The 17,945-nt window shown below is 52.5% G+C and overlaps 3 protein-coding genes across 4 annotated transcripts; all 3 read right to left on the bottom strand.

Annotated features, from left to right (window-relative positions):
* Window positions 1-1,273: 1,273 nt before the first annotated feature.
* On the bottom strand, window positions 1,274-12,284 carry LOC122385590 (TWiK family of potassium channels protein 7-like). 2 transcript variants are annotated; one of them, XM_043373963.1, is made up of 9 exons: window positions 11,937-12,284; window positions 11,584-11,682; window positions 10,186-10,291; window positions 7,388-7,548; window positions 6,656-6,939; window positions 3,318-3,438; window positions 2,924-3,087; window positions 2,576-2,646; window positions 1,274-2,286 (listed from the first exon to the last, which is right to left on the bottom strand). In XM_043373963.1, exons 2-9 carry the CDS (start codon window positions 11,629-11,631, stop codon window positions 1,865-1,867), a joined length of 1,377 nt encoding a protein of 458 aa, XP_043229898.1. In that variant the 5' UTR covers window positions 11,632-11,682; window positions 11,937-12,284; the 3' UTR covers window positions 1,274-1,864. The 2 variants fall into 2 exon arrangements, with proteins under 2 accessions (XP_043229898.1, XP_043229897.1); XM_043373962.1 differs by having other exon boundaries at window positions 11,584-11,689; window positions 11,937-12,120.
* Window positions 12,285-12,470: 186 nt separating this feature from the next.
* Window positions 12,471-15,470, bottom strand: LOC122385600. Its single transcript, XM_043373979.1, has one exon. The coding sequence runs from the start codon at window positions 15,468-15,470 to the stop codon at window positions 12,471-12,473; it is 3,000 nt and encodes a 999-aa protein (XP_043229914.1).
* Window positions 15,471-15,588: 118 nt separating this feature from the next.
* LOC122385591 lies at window positions 15,589-16,360 on the bottom strand. The gene is made up of 2 exons (XM_043373964.1): window positions 15,689-16,360; window positions 15,589-15,616 (listed from the first exon to the last, which is right to left on the bottom strand). Exons 1-2 carry the CDS (start codon window positions 16,358-16,360, stop codon window positions 15,602-15,604), a joined length of 687 nt encoding a protein of 228 aa, XP_043229899.1. The 3' UTR covers window positions 15,589-15,601.
* Window positions 16,361-17,945: the final 1,585 nt, after the last annotated feature.

Here is a 17,945-nt window from a genome sequence, read left to right on the forward strand (position 1 = left end):
CTGTTGCTCCTCGTGAATCTACGGTAGGAAAGTGTCCCGCACAAGCTACATGAAGCAGCGGTGATGCCCTGGGGTAAATGTGTTCACGTGTCGCATCTGTCTGCATAATTTAATTCGTTTAATTACTAATGAGTAATGGCAAAGATGATTCGAAACGGCGCAATGCGCATGTTAGTTATAAATGCCATTATTTATGTTTATATGTATTTATGTGCTAGCGCGTCTAATGTTGGTGCCGGTTCTCATAGATCTATATGATCTCTGTGTATACCGGTTCTCACGTAAAGACATGTTAGTTTCGCAGCGCATTTGATGTTCTTACTTCTTTTATGAACATTTATGTTAAAATTGCACGCTGATTGCTCGGACAGTTGGCAGGAAGGATTTTTTTCGTGATTTTCGTTGTGCGGCTCTTTTAAAGGGACCCTCCCACCTTCAAAAAAGTTGATGAATTGGCACGAAAGTGATGTCGCTCGGTTCGGAAAGAGCGAAAACGAATATCTACCAAATTTCATCGAAAAATATTCACCGGTTTTCAAGATATTAGACTTTTACTTTTGTTTACTTTTTGGGATCTCCGCTGTTCCTAGCGACTTTATTTGAAAGTGCGGCATTTGTTGCGCGCAAAGCAGCATATACCACCGCGTGCTACCAAACGTTTTAGTAAAAGATTTAAAAATCGTTAGATCTCCGCTGACGTCACAAATTCTAAGGGGGCATACCAATGCACTAGCCCCTTAGAATCCGAAAACTGCAAGTTTGAAATTCCATATCTCCGAATTAAAGCATTTGTCGATGTTGTGAGTGCCCAAACCGGTATTTGCAGGCCATGGCCACCAATTTGGCTATCTCAACTCAAAACTAATGTTAAGGTGGGAGTGTCCCTTTAATACTACCGTAGGACAAATGAGTCTGTGACGGCGCCTCTATGACGATGTTCTCAACACATCAAGTTGTCAGCTTTGTGTGCGTCGTGTGATTCATCAACTGATGTAACTTTCTGCCGATAATTGCTTCTCTCACTGTTGACTAACGCTGACTGGACTTCCGAGTGATGTGCTGCTGTTATATGTTATTACTTTTCTGTCTATAGAGTTGTCATAATCGAGCAAGCAATGACCGTGCTTTCTGTTATTCGTAAGTCCTGTCAGCGCCAATCATCCACGAATCAAGTGATGGGGTGGAAAAAGGAAAAGAACAGTCGAATGGCCGGTCAGACACGAATCTTTGGTTCACCGGAATCCGATTCCAATTACGCCTCCTGAGAATGGCGTTCTCTTTGTTCGGCTTTTATTCACGCCACCGACAATCAGTCCGGTATGGCGGTTATCACATGTCAGGTCACACAGCGAGCTTGGGGGAGCCGGCGGCTGGACCGCGGGGCCACGGGAGCACCCGCGGCCGGTCGGAGAGGAAGGGACCGGTGCGGGTCTCCCGCGCCCTCTTTGGCACGTGTACGATCACCAGGGTCCCCAGTCCCTTCGGTCGGTGGCCCGGCGCGCTGGGTCCTCCAATGCCGCACATTTGGTAGTCTGAAGATGGGTCGCAGTCGGCCTGACTTCAGAAGATGAGTCAGGCCTACTGCGAGCCAGCAACAGGCTCAAGCGACAGCAACACATCAACACATGTAATCTACAATCAACTCTTTGTCACTCATTTAACACCAACATGAAGTAGAACCATCCAGTTGGTATGCCTCTGCTTCGGTACAATAGAACAATCGCTGGACATTCTCTCTCCCGTGCGTAACACAATGTCGAAGCGCGTGCGAGACACTCGTTCGCAGATCCTGTTCGGAGTCCTGGTTCTCGTCGGGTCGTTATCCATTCTCAGTCGTTCGGCGGACGCGGTGGGCGGTCCCTCGTTACGCCACGCCCATTTCCTCGTCAATGAGCCGGTCGGTGGCGGCGACTCTCTCGGGCTGTTCGACCGGCGGCGGTCCGGCGGCGGAGGCCGGCCGTGAGTTGATGACCCGCGCGGACACCGGTCGAGGCGCCGCCTCCGCAGCAGGCGGCGACTCTTCCGCCTCCTCCCGGCGCTTCTTGCTCTCCTCTCGGTCCTGATCGCGCCGCTTCTTCTTCTTGCGCCGCTTCTCGCCGCCGGCCGGGGCGCCGTCGTCGGCCAGCGACGTCTCGGGGATGCTGGGGTCCCGAGAGCGCTTGTACTTGATGCGCGAGTCGGTCTTCTTTTGCGACTCGATGATGCCTACCTCGGCGGCGAACCAGTGCACCTTGGCGACAATCTGGTCCTGCATCATCTGGATGCACATACTGATGAGCGCCATACCTACGGTGACGAAGAGAGATGTTATTAGGCGGGCGGCGAGGCCGCGAGCGCAGGATAAAAACGGCATTATTTCCCTAATTATTATTGATTTAACGGAAGTAGCCCCTTTTTGTGGCTTTTAGTCGATGGAAAAAACGGCAGATACATGATGAGTTTTTGCGTTTCAACTCGTCACATTTCCTGCGCACAATATGCCTGTTTTTCCGAATATCGAATATATGTACCTATAGAATAGCTAATTAACATTTAGTGAATAATTGGTAAACGTTATGCATGCCTTTGTACGCACCGAAGATGCAGTAGAGAATGGTGACCATCATCTTGAACGCTGCACTTGCACCATCTTTGTAGTCGAGGAAGCTGAGAAGGGGGAAAGACGTTTATCGAGCAAGTGAAGCAGGTTGTTGTCAATCACTTCGAATGATCTTCTTAGTATACGACCTTTTATGCGGGCTATCTGGTATTTTTTTTTTTTATACCGGGGCCGCAACTACTAAATTGGGTGCTTCCTTTACACTCATTGCCATTTGCTAAAATGCCTGTTGGTAACGCTTATGGGGTCGCGGGGCGTAAAGAAGTGCTACTATTATATTTACAGCTACACTGAGTTCGCCGGACCGTCCCACTCGGGGCTGACCTGTTTCCGGGCACCATATCTCCGAATCCGATGGTGGACAGGGTGACGAAGCTGAAGTAGCACGAGCTGCCGATGTCCCAGCCCTCCCAGTTGGAGAAGATGACGGCGCCCATCATCAGGTAGAACACAATCAGCACCATGTTGATTGTGATTGGCACCATCACCTGGAAAGCAGCGTACTCGGTTAGCGCGAGTGTCACCTAAGCGAAGCCACATTAAAGAAAAAAATAGACGGGCCGCATTTAAATCGGTTTCAATATGAAAGTTAATCGGGGTAGTCTTTCAAATACGCGTTTGATATGTAAAAGACACCCTGGCTGCTACTCCAAACTTCAACGAATGGGAAAGTCCTGCTTACCATAACCCGTTGGCCGGCATGTTAGTCTATCCTCACCTCGTTGGTGGGCATGTAGGACTCTGAGCCGACTTTGTCGTTGGCCAGTCGTTTGACCTTCTTGCCGAAGCCGGCCTCTGAGTGGTACCGGCGACTGCGGCACCATCGGCAGCAGACGCGACTGCAGGACAGACGGCATGCTGAACAGCTGCGCCATGAAACGCTGGCCGCTTCTGTGCGTCATTAGTCTGGTACAATGACGAGTGAGCGTTGCGAGACAATAAACATTATTGACCCGATAAGTTCGGAGGCATGAGTGTAACAAATGCTATTGTGGTTGAACGAGAAACAGGTTGGAGCTTTGAAATGAATCTACCTCACCTTTTAGATTAATACATAAAACCGAGCTCACAGCATAAATGGTGGGTTATTGAAGGCCAAGCTATACCAAAAGACGACTAAGGAAGCTCGCCTTTTGACACAACCTTCGATCGCAGACACTATAAAGGAAAATTGGCCAGCCTAGCTCAACCTTGCGTTGAACAGAAGCTCCTGACAATGGTTATATCGACAATGCTCCCTATAAGACGCTGACGTCAAACGAGCTTGCTGGCATTATTATCGTGACATTTTGTACCTTGAACCGGGCTGCTAGCGTCCAACGATAGTGGCTATATTTTCAGTCATGCGTTCATTACGCGGCCGATAGTCTGCAGAAAACCTTGTACCTACTAGCTGTCGTCTGATAGAAGCCTGCGGCTGAATAGTGGTCCCGAGCAAATGGGTACTGACAGATAATTGTTCCATATTTCCTCTTGTAGAAGCACCTAATGCACTGTCAACTCTTTCAGGGGACGATCGATAGCGGTACAACGAAACGATATTCCAAGGCTCATATATGCAGTATAAAAGCAAAGTTTTTTTGTACACACAGTCAGGGGCGGATCCAGCCGATCCGTTTGGGGAGGGCAAAAGTTTAGCCGACCATCGGCGACTCCGACCCACCACCGCGCCAGTGACCAAGTTACTTCACAACGCCAGTTACACCATCTTACCGTAAGATGGTGTAAAATGGCTTATGTTCACCCGTGCCCAGCCGCGCTGGGGCTCCTGGATTTTCACGCCCCTGGGGGATGTTTGAACGTCCATATCCCTTCTAACTCGGCTCCTGGGCCACGTAGCAACACGCGGTAGGCGGCGTTTGAAAGAGTGTCAAACATAATGACCAAATTACCCCAGTCACTTTTAAGGTCAGGTCAGATGTCAGATCACCAGGGCCCATCAAAGGCCAAATCCCGATAATACATATTTAGGTCCAGTTTCGACAATTTTTGAAGAACTGGCGCATAACTCGGAAACGAATAGAGCTAGAGCGCCCCAGAAAAGCTAATTTGATAGCACTGTTACTGCTCTTTCTGGATAATTCGCTCAGATTGGACCTAAGATCAACGGTTTAGCCTCCAGGGGAAACTGCCATAATATATACTATTTTTACGGGAACGGATTTTCTGCGATAACTTTTGAATCAAACCTTGTGCGATCTTACTTTTACCGGCATCGTGTTCCTCTTGCGAAGGCGCGTCGAATGAGTTATAATTTGATCTTAAAAAGTGAACCTACAACTTTGACATTTGGTCAAGTCATGACCTGACCGGAAAAGGTCGTATTGCATATCAGTCGATCCGTATCGTAAAGCTGAACGCATCTAAGGTGTTTCTATTGCTCTAGAATGCCTCCAGCAGAAGTTATTAGCGCATTGCTGCAAACTATTGCATATCTTTCGTGACCTGAGATGATCTCAGGGACATAAGGAGGGGCCCGGGTCACGGGTGCTATTTTCCGGTTCACTGTGTGCTGTTTAGGTTGTAACTCGGTATTGTTAAGAGTGACGTTTCTTATAAATTTAGCACGAATGTTTGAAAGGGCGGATTGACGGGAGCTGGACCTACGCTAAGCAGAGCTTGTTGCGTAGATCCCGACCCCTACCGTCCGATCGCGTAATTCCGGGTGACAGGAGAATTTAGTTTAACGTTTAACGATGCCAATGTTTTACGTGCTCTTCGAAGCCGGACACGGCCTGTCCCACTCCTGACTTTGAATGCCTGCGGCTGCTCCCACCAACCTCAGACCATCCCCGTCAGGAGTCTCAAATATCGAGCGCCGGAGCGACTCAAACCCGGGCTCTCACTACCGGGAGTCCACTGCTTTACCAACTGAGCTACCGGACAGGAGGTTTGCCCAAAAAAAGGTGCCTTTCAATTTTCTCTTATTGACTTATAGTGGAGAGGTCGCAAAAATGACCTAGCCCTAGGTCATCGATATAAAAATCATGTGACTAACAATTTGTACGTAGGTACTGTTACCCTTATTAACTGCTGAAAGTTTCAAAGCGATCCGTCACTCGGTTTAGCTATGGCAAGCATTGGAACTGTTTTTAGGTTATACAGCTTAGTGACTTCGTGACCTTGAGAGACCTTGGTCTGACATTTTCAGAACATATGCAAAAAATAGGTATAAAATGGCGGCTAGGCACGTCGCCGTTTTTTTTTTTACGCGGAACGCTCCACAGCAATGTGGCTCCCAACAAATGACAAAACTGTGGATTGCTTAGGTAATTTCGAATATACCGAGGTAGGGTGGTGGGCGTCTTACCGACTGGGCATCTTGCCCCGTGTTACCCCACACCATGGCCATTGGCCACACTGCATATGCTTATGCATGCATTCAGTTCAGGGGGTTCAATCTAATATCAGCATATCGACCCAAAATATCAGCAGCCAGTGGTCAGCTCCTTCCTTCGGAATGGCCGTCACGGAAAGAAGCCCTGCTTTTCGTCCATATAGGCATCGACGCCGTATTAGATTTGCTCATCGCTACATGCTTTGGGAGGGGCAAAAAGATAGTCTTGCCCACACGATTTGGCTTTGGGGAGGGCAAATGCCCATTTTGCCCTCCCCTGGATCCGCCACTGCACACAGTTTCCAATAGGTTTAATGGGTGTGCTGCCTCATCAGTGTCCAACCTTTTCGATGTCATAAAAGAAATTGGCACCACTTACTGCAGTTCAGCTACACGAGGCGACTTTTTTATTGCAGCGTGGTTTCTGCACGAGTCTGCCCATCGTGCATTGACGCTGCTAGGAATCGCTTGATTGACTCGATACGCATTATCCGACACCCGTGACAATACACAAGCTACCAAAGGCGTTAAATAATGAGTATAAGGCACAATATAGGACTCGACTCCGGCGTCAGCCCAGTCAGTGCAGCGGGGCTGTGATTCGGTCGCCGCGCCTCTCACCTGTAGGTCAGTGCGTTGGCCATGGTATCTCCCTCCGTATCTCACCTGGAGGTCAGTGTGAAGGCGCTGCCGCCTGCCTTGGCGCCACCGCCTCTCACCTGTAGGTCAGCGTGAAGGCGCTGGCCATCGTGTCGCCCACGTTGGCCAGGTAGACGAGCAGCAGCGGCGTGCCGATCATGGCGTAGCAGATGGTGAACATCTGTCCGGCGAACGTCACCGGCGAGATGTGGCCGTAGCCGATCGTCGTCATGATGGTGATGGTGAACAGCAGCGACTTGGGGAACGTCCAGTCGTAGTTCCAGTCGTTCACCGTGCCGTCGTAGTTGTAGGCCTCCACGGCGTTTATGATAAAGGTCTCCATGGTTTTAAGGTTGTCTTTTACCTGTGCGTGCAGTGAGTTTATTGGGAACTTTAGGAAAGAAATACAGCTGGTATGTGCATGTGTTGTTGTACATGTATGTAAATACCTACATGCATCATTTGTGTGTTGATATCGCTCTCGTAAAAATAGATTGTAGATTTTTACCTACAAGACACTGCAGGATCTAAATAAGTACACACTTAGACCTATTTAAAGCGTTCATGGTCATTATCTAAAGCTATTACGAAAACGAAATCATGGAGCATATTTGAAACGAGCTGCACATTTTGTTTTCACGAGCTGCAGAAGTGCTATTTCATTTAGGTACAGTGCCATTAAATTAGCACAATGGCTGCTCATGCAACGTTTAGCGCTATTCTTGCCCCAAATACCTATAGCAATGTCCATCATAACACACAGGATCGCATGCGGAGCAGGCGAGCATATGAAAACGCCCGAATGCACGCACCTTACGGTCCCACTGGACAAACGTCATGTTCTTGCCCTGGTAGTGCCAGAACAGGGAGCTCATGTAGTTGTAGGCATCCTCTACGTCGGCGGCCCGCACCTTTTTCAGGGCGAACCGCTGCTCCTCGGCCGGCAGTTCCAGCTGTATAAACGCCCACGCTCCTGAGGTTAGTAAGACCGGAGCGTGAGGGACGCGGCTGCTGAGGTGTGTAATGGTACTGAGGAATAGCTCGTGATCGGCTCAGCACCGTGAACATGGGTCTCGCAGGTATACATTATTTATATACACTGTGGTATACATGATATTGTGCAGCCGCGTGACGGGTCTTTTTACGAACCAATTTTAGTGATGAAGGATCAATTTCGTAAAATAGGCACGGCATCCTACTTTTTTTGTTGTAAATATTCAAATATCCCCACCCAACTGATTTGGTAGTATTAACCTTCGCCCTGGTGGGGGGGGGGCCATTTTGGCCCCCCCCCCTGTGGTTTTTCAGCGATAACTCAGAAACCACTTGAGTTAGCGCCCTGAAACTTTGTATAGCTGTTTATTCAACATTTTTACATCATGTCCTGTTTTGGGGGGTTCGGGTCAGGTCAGGTCAGGTCACAAGGTCACCAAAACTGACACCACCTCTAAAAAAGTTCAAAGCTCTCTCAAAGGCACAGCTTTTATCCGATCGATGTAAAATTTACAGTACTTGAAGATGTCACCCAGCTCTACAAAATGGCTATCTCGGATTTTTTATAAATGTGACCTAAGGTCAGGTCAGGTCATCGCTGCTCCCCATTATAAGTCAATGGGAGAATCGAAAAGTAGTTGTTTTTCAGCTAAATCGGGCGTGATTGATCCTATATTTCGTTATTGAAGTGTCTTGGGTCAGCAAATCACAGCCCATGTGAAACCATTTGCTTGTGACCTCGCTGAGGTCACGCTAGGTCATCTCCCTGGTCACCAGAGGTCACCAGCGGTTTTTCTGCACTTACTTGTTATTGAATAGAGATAGAGACTCCGTTCGACGTTTATCGTGTTTGTCTCGTCAATGCGGATCGAATGATATGCAGCATGACCTATTTCGGTAAGGTCATGACCTTGACCTGAGGTCAAATTTTCAAAATGACCTTTCGAGGTCAAGCTATATATCATTCGACGCGTCTCGACGAGCCAAGCACGATGGTGCATGAATCGTTTCTCTATTTTCTCGTGAATGCATGCTATAGTTAAAAACATTTTCAACAAAATTTGCCAAGTTGACCTTGCATGACCTCTGTAGGCCAAACCGTTGAGCTGAGGTCAAATCTGACGAACCTTGGCGAAAGAGCTTGAAAAGAGCTATCGATTGCTTTTTTCCGCGGCTCTCTAGCTCTTCTAGTTTCCGAGCTACAGCGGAATATGTCCGGCAACACCGAAAACACTGAAATTTGACCTATGATGACCTCTAGCGACCTCAATATTGACCTTAGCGAAAAAATGACCGAAATACTTTCGAACGTACTTGTTATGGGCTTTCGTTTGCTTTTTTCCGCGTCTTCCTAGCCCTCTTCGTTTTCGAGTTAGACGGGGGGGGTCATTTTGGCCCCCCCCCCACCAGGGCGAAGGTGGCTCAGACCCACACCAGGGCGCGGGTTAATCATTCTGCCGCACATACTATTTATGTGTTCACTTATAAGTGGACGGTGGCGGCTGGCAATTTTTATTATGTGGCGAACGAGACTAGTCGGTGGACAATATAAAAAAAAAATGTTGCTACTCATTTCTGCACCATCTGGTCAAGATAAGGAAAATGGGCACAAGCGGCCTGTAGAAAAACAAACATTGAAAGAAATCAAACCTTCTGGCTTCCTCGATTCCACTGACCAATTTCGTTCCCATATTTGTACTACGGATTGCGTAAGGACCTTCAAAGTTCAAGTTGACATCGCATTACTGAAGAGCGGCAAACATGTTTGCAGTTCGGTCATATCATGCGAGCGGCTACAGTCGCAGATACCGAGTAATAACTGTTTTTCACTCGGCCGCTTGTCTGGCAAATTTTCTTCTGCGACAAACACGTGATCGATTTGGGCGCGGAAGTTGCCAGGACGGCCCAGTGGTGTTTTGGCCGTCTCCGCGGTGACCCCGTGTGCTTTTCCCACCGTGCCATACCGATAAACACGAATGTCCCGAGGGACAGTCGGCCGTGAGTGTCCCCCTCTATTTGGCCGCGTTGCCGGGGTACCGTCCATCGGACGGGGGCCAGGTCACACAGACAACGATTGACGGGACACGCGTATTATATATGAGCCGCCGACCCGGGGCTCGCTGCAGTGAGTGAGCCGATCTATACCCGACATTAGTTCAGTTCCAGGTCGGATTTGTGTCAGCGGCCAGTCCACAGGTGGTCGTTTGAGTCGGCATGAAATTGCGACGTGCGCAGGTCGCTACAGAGCGTGACAGGCTAAAATGAATCATTCAGTCCTTCGAATGTTATGAGAGGCGTAAATGAATGTCTCATCATGTCTTTAAAGCATGTGAATGCCATGCAATGGGTTAATAAAAAGTAAAAACGTAGAGGCTGCGTGGAGGAACATATTCGCCGTTACCCCCTCATATTGGCGAAGTGTTTAATTTTAGACTCGTGCAGGTGCATGGTTGGCACACGCTTCAGGACACCGAGGGAATGAATGAAATTAACGAAAAAGCTGCCGTCATGCGATCATGAATCATGTAATGCGCCCGTAGACGTCATGTATGTGATATAATCAAAATGCAACATGTACAACAATGTAAGGTAGGTATTTACAACAGTAAGCACTCACCAAGGGCGGCGACTCCACCCACGAGAAAGAACAGGCCGACATGTCCGAATAGGAACCTCAGGAAACGCTGGTAGAACGGCGTCGGCTCTTGGTATATGGCTGGGGGCTACAACGAAATGGTGAGTCAATAGGAAAATTCAAACACAATAATTTGTAAGAATACTGTTGAATGCCTGTCTGTTGCTATGTTCATATTTCTACCTTTCCTTCTGCGTATTTCCTATTCTCTCTTTATCATCCTCTCTAATATCAATTTCATTACTTTCTTCCGTAAAGACCGGCATATCTTTGAAATATGCGTTTCTGTAACATTTGCACTTTAACCCTCGCCATGGTAGGGCATTTTTCATAACGCAGTCTGGCAAAATGTGTGTGTGTGTGGGGGGGGGGGTCGATGCCACCCCCACCCCTGCGTTTCGAAACTAAGCCTCGTAACGCTGTGCAACAAAGACCAGCCGATTACTCTCAACGAGTACCTACTCGTAATTGGTGATATATTTTTGACCCGAGGTCAATATTTGACCCCCTTATGGCAGGTCAATTGTCAAATTTCGGGGAAAGCTATAATTTTCCAAATCATTTAATAGCTAATATTGGCGAATCTATGAAAGATACCGACATGAAACCTTCACGACAGTGTTTCTCAACGAATTAGCGACAAAGTGATATAGGTATAGCTGACTGCATTTCAGTCATTACTGGTATGGCGTAATCACCGGGAACACGGGACTCGGCAGGTCACACCCGCCGCCGGTGAGGACGGTCGTAATTGACCTATTGACCTTGTAAAGGTCAAGGAACAGTTTTGAGGGCGTTTAGGTGAAAATTGAACCACAGATTCGGATTCAGGACAAAAAAAAAACACTTAACACGGTTCATATCACGGAGGTCAGCGTGTGAACATGCGAGGTCTTTGACCTTGGTTTACTTTTGAAAGGTTAGTATACAATGTAAAGATTCATTTCTTGTCCAAATCTGACATAAACCACACGGGTTAGTTTCGTTCTTGTCGATGAGATCACGTATGTACGCGGAATGTACGATTTTGTCAAAAACGGTCGGAAGTTGTATCTATTATGACGTCGTAGCTCGGTAATCTGACATGACCCGATAATATATTTTGTTACCAAAAGTTGCGCAACGGATGCCCATAGATTGAAAACTTCAGCACGATCCGGTCAATAGTTCAGCACCCATCGCAAAAAAACTCAGGGGGGGGGGGGCATCGCATCGACCCCCTTCCTACCAGGGCGAGGGTTAAGCTATTGCTATTGATGCATGTGTTTGTTGATTTTTTTTTTTGCAAATACGGTATCCATAGGTTCATTAGGATCTTATTATTCACGCATTCACACACTTTGAACAAGTTGTATTTCATTTTAGAGATCGGTGTCTTACCTGAATGCCACCGTCCAGCAGTGGGCTGCTAGAGCCCTTGGAGTCCATTTTCGGGCGCCTTACTGACGGCGGTCGAGTTGTCTAAAGACGCCCTCTAACCTGGAAACTGAACGCGTATTTACACACTTTAACACTTCCGAACATAACCAACGATATGGGCTAGTAATTTGTGTAATGCCAGTGTCAAAGTGTCCGTTAGGTAAATTCATGATACTGCAGGAGAATTATATGTTCAAGTGAGAGTAAGACAGATGGCAGTGTGCCTGAAGTAATCAGTGTCAATTGAACACCACATACGTTATGTTACGTAACCGTAAGTCTGCAGAATTAGCTCGTCACCTCCGCCCACTCACCATGGCTTGCCGGCCGCCGGGCCGCCAGCGCTGGAGGTGCTGTCCGCCGTCGGACCGGTCGGGGCAGACGCACTGGGACCGTCTGCGACCGGTGCCGCCCGGGCCGACCGACCACCCCCGCGGCTACTCCCCGCGGTCACAGCGAGTCGCCACGCTGTCACCAGCAACAAACACCGACCCCTCCCCGCCGCGCCGGCCCGACATGGTCAACGACGATCACCGATATAGCGGTCACCCGCGGCTCATCGGTTAACAGTTTCCACCAGGTTGTAGTAATGCAAAAAGTCCAGTACACTCAGATGCCTCTATTCACACCCGTACCCGCTCGTGTCCCGGAGCGCACTGCCCGGCTTCACCACATTAGCCTAGATCATACCTCTGTACACGTCATATCACGTCATATCACGTCATTCTGAACCCTAGACAAAGGCTGATCAATTTCTCCCTCCGCCGACTCACCGTCGCCATAAGACCCTGGCTCGCAATACGACGCGCACCATCATCGCTCGAACCACGCAATGACTAAGACACAGACTACACCTCACCCTGATCCTCAAGATCATCACTTCCGCTGCTGCTGTTTAACGCATCAATCGGCACCACGTGGCCGAAGAAGTCAGGCGGCCGCCGATTACGCTGACCTCGGCGCACCACCCTTTCGCCGCTGTCGCTCTCAGACCGGCCGCATTCACCACCCGCATCATCAGCCTCCTCCACCGGGCGCCCCGGCGCGCCATCGCCCTCATAACCGAATGTCATGACGATCGGGGACCCGGCACGGTCCTCCTCCGCTTCCTGTGGGCCCCCGCTGCCCCGGTCGGGGGTCCGAGGGCCTGCTGCTGGTCCCCCGGTGTCACCGCAGTGGCGGAGGTCTCTGATGTGCCAAGGCACGCCGCCCACTTCAACCACCTGCGGCGACACCACGCCAGACACCGTTCCTCGAACCGACCGCTCGGTGCAGCGGGTGCCCGGCCGCCTCACCCACACGGCGTCCCCCACCTGGAAGTCGCCCTCCCGCCGGGCTGGCGGCCGTCCTATCACGGCCTCCTCGGACGCTCCGGCGGTAGCTCTTTGTCTCACGGCGTCCCTCACAGGGTAGCGGTAGATGCCGTTGGCGGGCGCCTCAGCCGCCGTCCCGCCGTCACGGGGCGTGATATTGTACAGGTGCACGGCCTCTCCGATGCCACACTTCTTCCGCGCCGCGATCACTTTGACACTGCGGTGGTTCCGCTCCACGATGGAGTTCCCGCTGGGGCGATGCACTGCGCGGAAACGCAGCAGCACTCCCCAGCGGGCAGCGAAAGCGGCGAACTGACGACTGCGGAAAGCGGTGTCGTTGTCCGCCAGAAGCTCAGCCGGTGCGCCTCGCTCCGCGAACACTTGTTCGAGTTCACTCGTGACTGTCGCCGCGTCCGACCGCCGCAGCAGCCTCCACACACAAAACCGTGACGGGCCACAGTCTATCACCGACAAGTAGGACTGACCACCGTAGTGCGTGACATCGATGGCCAGCCGGTCCCACGTCCCCTCCACAGCCAGCGACCCGTGCCTCCAGGTCACCGGCGCCGGGTCAACCGCGCGGCAGACGTCACAGGCCGTCACCACTTCCCTGACCACTTTCCGGGAAATCGACGATGACACATCCCGACGCGCGAAATACAGCGTTCGTCGGACACCCGGGTGACCCGCCCTGACATGTACGTCAGTGACGGCCTGTCGGAAGTCCACGGTAACGGCGCCGCCGCCGTCTCCCACTTCCGATCCAACCACTGCCGCTGCTGCCACTGGCTGTCCATCGCTCGGCCGCTGGTCCGCTGGCTGCGAGTCCTGACGCAACCACAGGGACGGCACTCGGGTCAGCGTGTCCGAACGGTTCTGAGACGAGCGGACTAGAGACACGGTGAGAGAAATGCCCAGCTCTGCGACCAGCTGCCTGATGACGTCGACCCGCCGGCGGATAAGCATCTCTCCATGTGCCTTGGTTCGCAGTCTCGCGCGCCCGCTCAGAGCGTCGCTGACCCACCGGTGAACAGTGGCGGAGTCCGTCTTCAGCTCGATGGTCTTCATGTCCCACGCCAGGGCCAGGTTGATGCCCCGCACGGCGGCGTCGAGCTCCGCCATGTTGATGTGGGTGGCCTCGTCCCGGCGGAGCCAGCACGCGTCCTCGATGACGTCACCTCCCTCGCTCTCCAGCACGACGCCGGCGGCTATCGAGCTGGCGTCCGTCCACAGTACGGCGCGGTGCCCAGTCACGCACCACTGCCCACGGGCCGGGTCCTCGCTCGCCAGTCGCTCAGCCACGTGCTTCAGCTGTTCCCGCAGGGCCGCGTCGTGTGTGACGTCATCCCACCCGCGTGTGAGAGAGTTGACACGACGCTTCAGCCACGCTGTCGCTGGTCTCAGCCAACCGCAGACCGGCAGGTGCGCCACGATACGACCACACCATGAAAACACGGAGCGCCGCGTCATTGCCGCGGGCGGTGAGCCGACTGGGTTGTCACGCCTCCAGGCCAGCCCACCCCCGACTGGCTCCACACGCAGTCCCAGCAGCCGCGCTCCGTCCGCAGCCCGCTCCGGCGGCTTACACTGGAGCCCATAGCTCGCGAAGTGGGCGATCACGCGCTCCGCGCTCACCACGTCCTCATTGACGCACAGATCGTCGACGTACGGTATGACGGCGCCCTGCATCACTGGGTCCTGTTGCAGCACCGTCCGCACCACCGCCTTCATGATGAGAGGCGCGACGTTGAGCCCGAATCCGACACGGGTAAGAGCGTACCTTTGGCCATCAATCACGACTGTCTGAAACGGCCACAGCCGACGATCGGTCCTGAGCTGCAAGTACGCCCTCTTCAGGTCGACGACGGCGACGTTGGCCCCGTGCCGCCGCCATTTCCTCAGCGTGTCGGCACATACGTCAGCGTCGGCCGTGTGTGCCTCCACATGGCTGTTGAGCTCGCGGCAGTCTAAGACTGGTCGTACTTTAGTCTTGTTCTGCTGTTCAACAGCCATGAGAGGGATCAGCCCGCGCGGCGGCCCGTCCACCGTCTCGTCGTACGGCTCCAGCCAGCCGTTGTCGATCCATGTACGGAGTTCAGCATCAAACTCCTGCCGTGCCTCGGCCGGCACGCCGTACTGGGGGACACCGTTCCTCAGGCACCCTGGCTCCGCCCCGTTCCGCCACTTCCACGCCACCGTCCAGTGTTGACTTTTCGCGTCATAAGTGACCGTGAAGTCTCGCTCTTCCACGGTCAACGCCGGGGGCGTCACGGCGCTGCATCGCGGCGGCACCCCTCCCGGGCCCGGCACGGCCACGTCGGGCCTCTCGCTGGCACCGAACACCACATCGTCCGCCGCCCGCACTGTCACCCCGCCCAGCGCCGCGATGCCGGTCATCCCCACCAGCATATCCACGCCCAGTGGTTTGTCCGGCACTACCACGGCGCTGAGCGTCACCGCGGGCCCGCCGCTCTTCAGCTGAACCGCCACCTCCGTTACTCCGCTGCTTGGCAGCCGGGACCCGTTGACGGCCATTACAGTCACGCCGCACCGTCTCCAGCTCGCGCAGCACGACTCGTGGATGATGGTGCAGCTGCAGCCCGAGTCGATAACAGCCACTCTGCGCTGCCCATTCACCAGCAGCTGCACCGTCGGTAGCGCGCCTCTTACTCTTGGGCTGCCCGAGAGGAGGTTGGCGCAGACACCGCCTCTCCTGACGCGTTTCCCGGCATCCGTTCCGGGCAGCGTGCCGCGGCGTGTCCTGGCTGCTCGCACCGGAAACAGATGATGTCCGCTCTCCTCTCCGCCCGGCAGTCACGAGCGAAGTGACCGGCTCGACCGCAGCGGTAACACCGTGATGACGCCGGCGTGTGGCGGGAACGGGCCGGCGCAGCGGCGGCAGCGGCTGCAGCGACGGCATTCTCTGCCATCAGCGCCCGAGCCCGCTCCACCAGCTCGGCCAGCGTCAGGCTCTCCATGCGGCAGCCGGCCCTCAAGGTATGCCTCGCCGCATCCGGGAGACCGGCCACGAAGCCGCACATCAGCGCCGTGTCGCCGAGCCCGCCGAACAGGGAGGCCAGCCGCCGCAGGTCTGCCAGGTAGACGTCGACGCTCTCGCCGACACGAAGTCTTCTCGCCGTGAACTCCTCGTACGCCTGGAACTTATCCACAGCGAACGCCCGCAGCAGGGCAGCTTTGACGGCAGAGTACTGCAGCTTCTCCTCGGGCTTCAGCTGCTGGTAGACGCTGAAGGCTCCGCCGGTCAACCGCAGGGGGACGACGGTTTGAATGTCGGACACTCCGCGCAGCTGACAGACGAGCTCCGTCTTATCCAGCCACTCTTCCACAGAGGCGTTACCGCCATCGAACTCGGGGATTAGCCGCATGTCCAGCGCCGAACTTGCCACAGCGCTTTCCTGTGACATGGTTGCCGAAATAGCTTGTAGTAATGCAAAAAGTCCAGTACACTCAGATGCCTCTATTCACACCCGTACCCGCTCGTGTCCCGGAGCGCACTGCCCGGCTTCACCACATTAGCCTAGATCATACCTCTGTACACGTCATATCACGTCATATCACGTCATTCTGAACCCTAGACAAAGGCTGATCAATTTCTCCCTCCGCCGACTCACCGTCGCCATAAGACCCTGGCTCGCAATACGACGCGCACCATCATCGCTCGAACCACGCAATGACTAAGACACAGACTACACAGGTCACTGAGGGTCGGGTCAGGCAAATAAGTATCATGGGTGAGATCGTAGCGGGTGTCACCACACACCGGTGCTAATGTTTTTGCGCGTCGACCTCGCCAAGAGAGCTCAACTTTGTTCATACATCATGGCGCCCCTGGTGCCTGACTGTCATGAACTTCCATTGGTGTCTACATAATTTTCCAGCATTATTCAGCAGATATCACCGGAATGTTATCAGACAATGAAATAGTTTGTCTCGGGAGACGGCGTCTCGCGTCGCTGGCAGAATAAATACTAATAGAAAATGATGTGAGTCGGAGGGATATGTCATGCTCGGCTGTTCAGTGATAATCTCAATGCAAATAACCAATTAGGTACATAGTGCATCAGGAAATAAGATGGGGAAGGACGACGAGTGACGGGGCTCATTGAAATAGGGTGGTAGCTAGGGGCCGTTGAATGAAAAGACAAGTGCGTTCAGTCGACCACAAATGATGTTCTACTTCTCACAGGCAGTCGGTTACCTGGAGTGGTAGGCTGTGCCGCACCACACGGGCTGAGCTCGCCCGTAATAGGGGTGGGGGGTCAAACGGACCCGCCCGGTTTTTCGCGAAACACTCGCGTAAAAGCGGCCGATCGGGACGAAAATTTCAGTACTCAGGAGTTGATTAATTCTAAACCTACCCTGAAAATTTCATGATCGTGACCCAAATGACCTCCGACCGCCTACTTTTCGAGACCATGTTTGACCGGAGTCGCGAATGCGATTCGGCACATCAACATGTTGGCTCGTATTAGCCGCGCATCTGCAGTCTTTTCGTGGTTCAGTTCAGCAAGCGTTCAAACATATGATATGACGTTGCTGCCAGGCAATATGGTGGGTGTCAAGGTCACCTGAAGGTCAGGTCAGGTCATTGACCTTTGATGACCTTGACCTCAGTTCATTTTTTAGAGTTATACATGTTTCTAGGCTAGTTTTTGGAGCTGAATTCGAATTTAGCAGCTATTCGAACATTCATAACGAACTACGAAGTAGTTTTGGTGCCTTCGAAGTTCGATGGAAACATGCTGCGAAGCTGTCAGAGGCGGTTGACGCCTTCTACGAATGCCCGGCAGCCTCACGGCAGGACCCCTACTGGCTGACCTAACCTGACCTGACCCGACCTGGACTAACCCGCGCGGGGCTGGGGTCTCCAGCCGAACGCGCGGGGCTGGGGGGGGGGTAAATTTTACCCCCCCCCCTGTTATCTCCCGAACTAATGGTCCGATTTGGAAAAATCAAACGCCAATCGCAAGATCTCATCACGAACAACTA

This window comes from Amphibalanus amphitrite, unplaced genomic scaffold (assembly GCF_019059575.1).
Source record: "Amphibalanus amphitrite isolate SeventyFive unplaced genomic scaffold, NRLGWU_Aamphi_draft 000224F_arrow, whole genome shotgun sequence".
Taxonomy (NCBI): domain Eukaryota; kingdom Metazoa; phylum Arthropoda; class Thecostraca; order Balanomorpha; family Balanidae; genus Amphibalanus; species Amphibalanus amphitrite.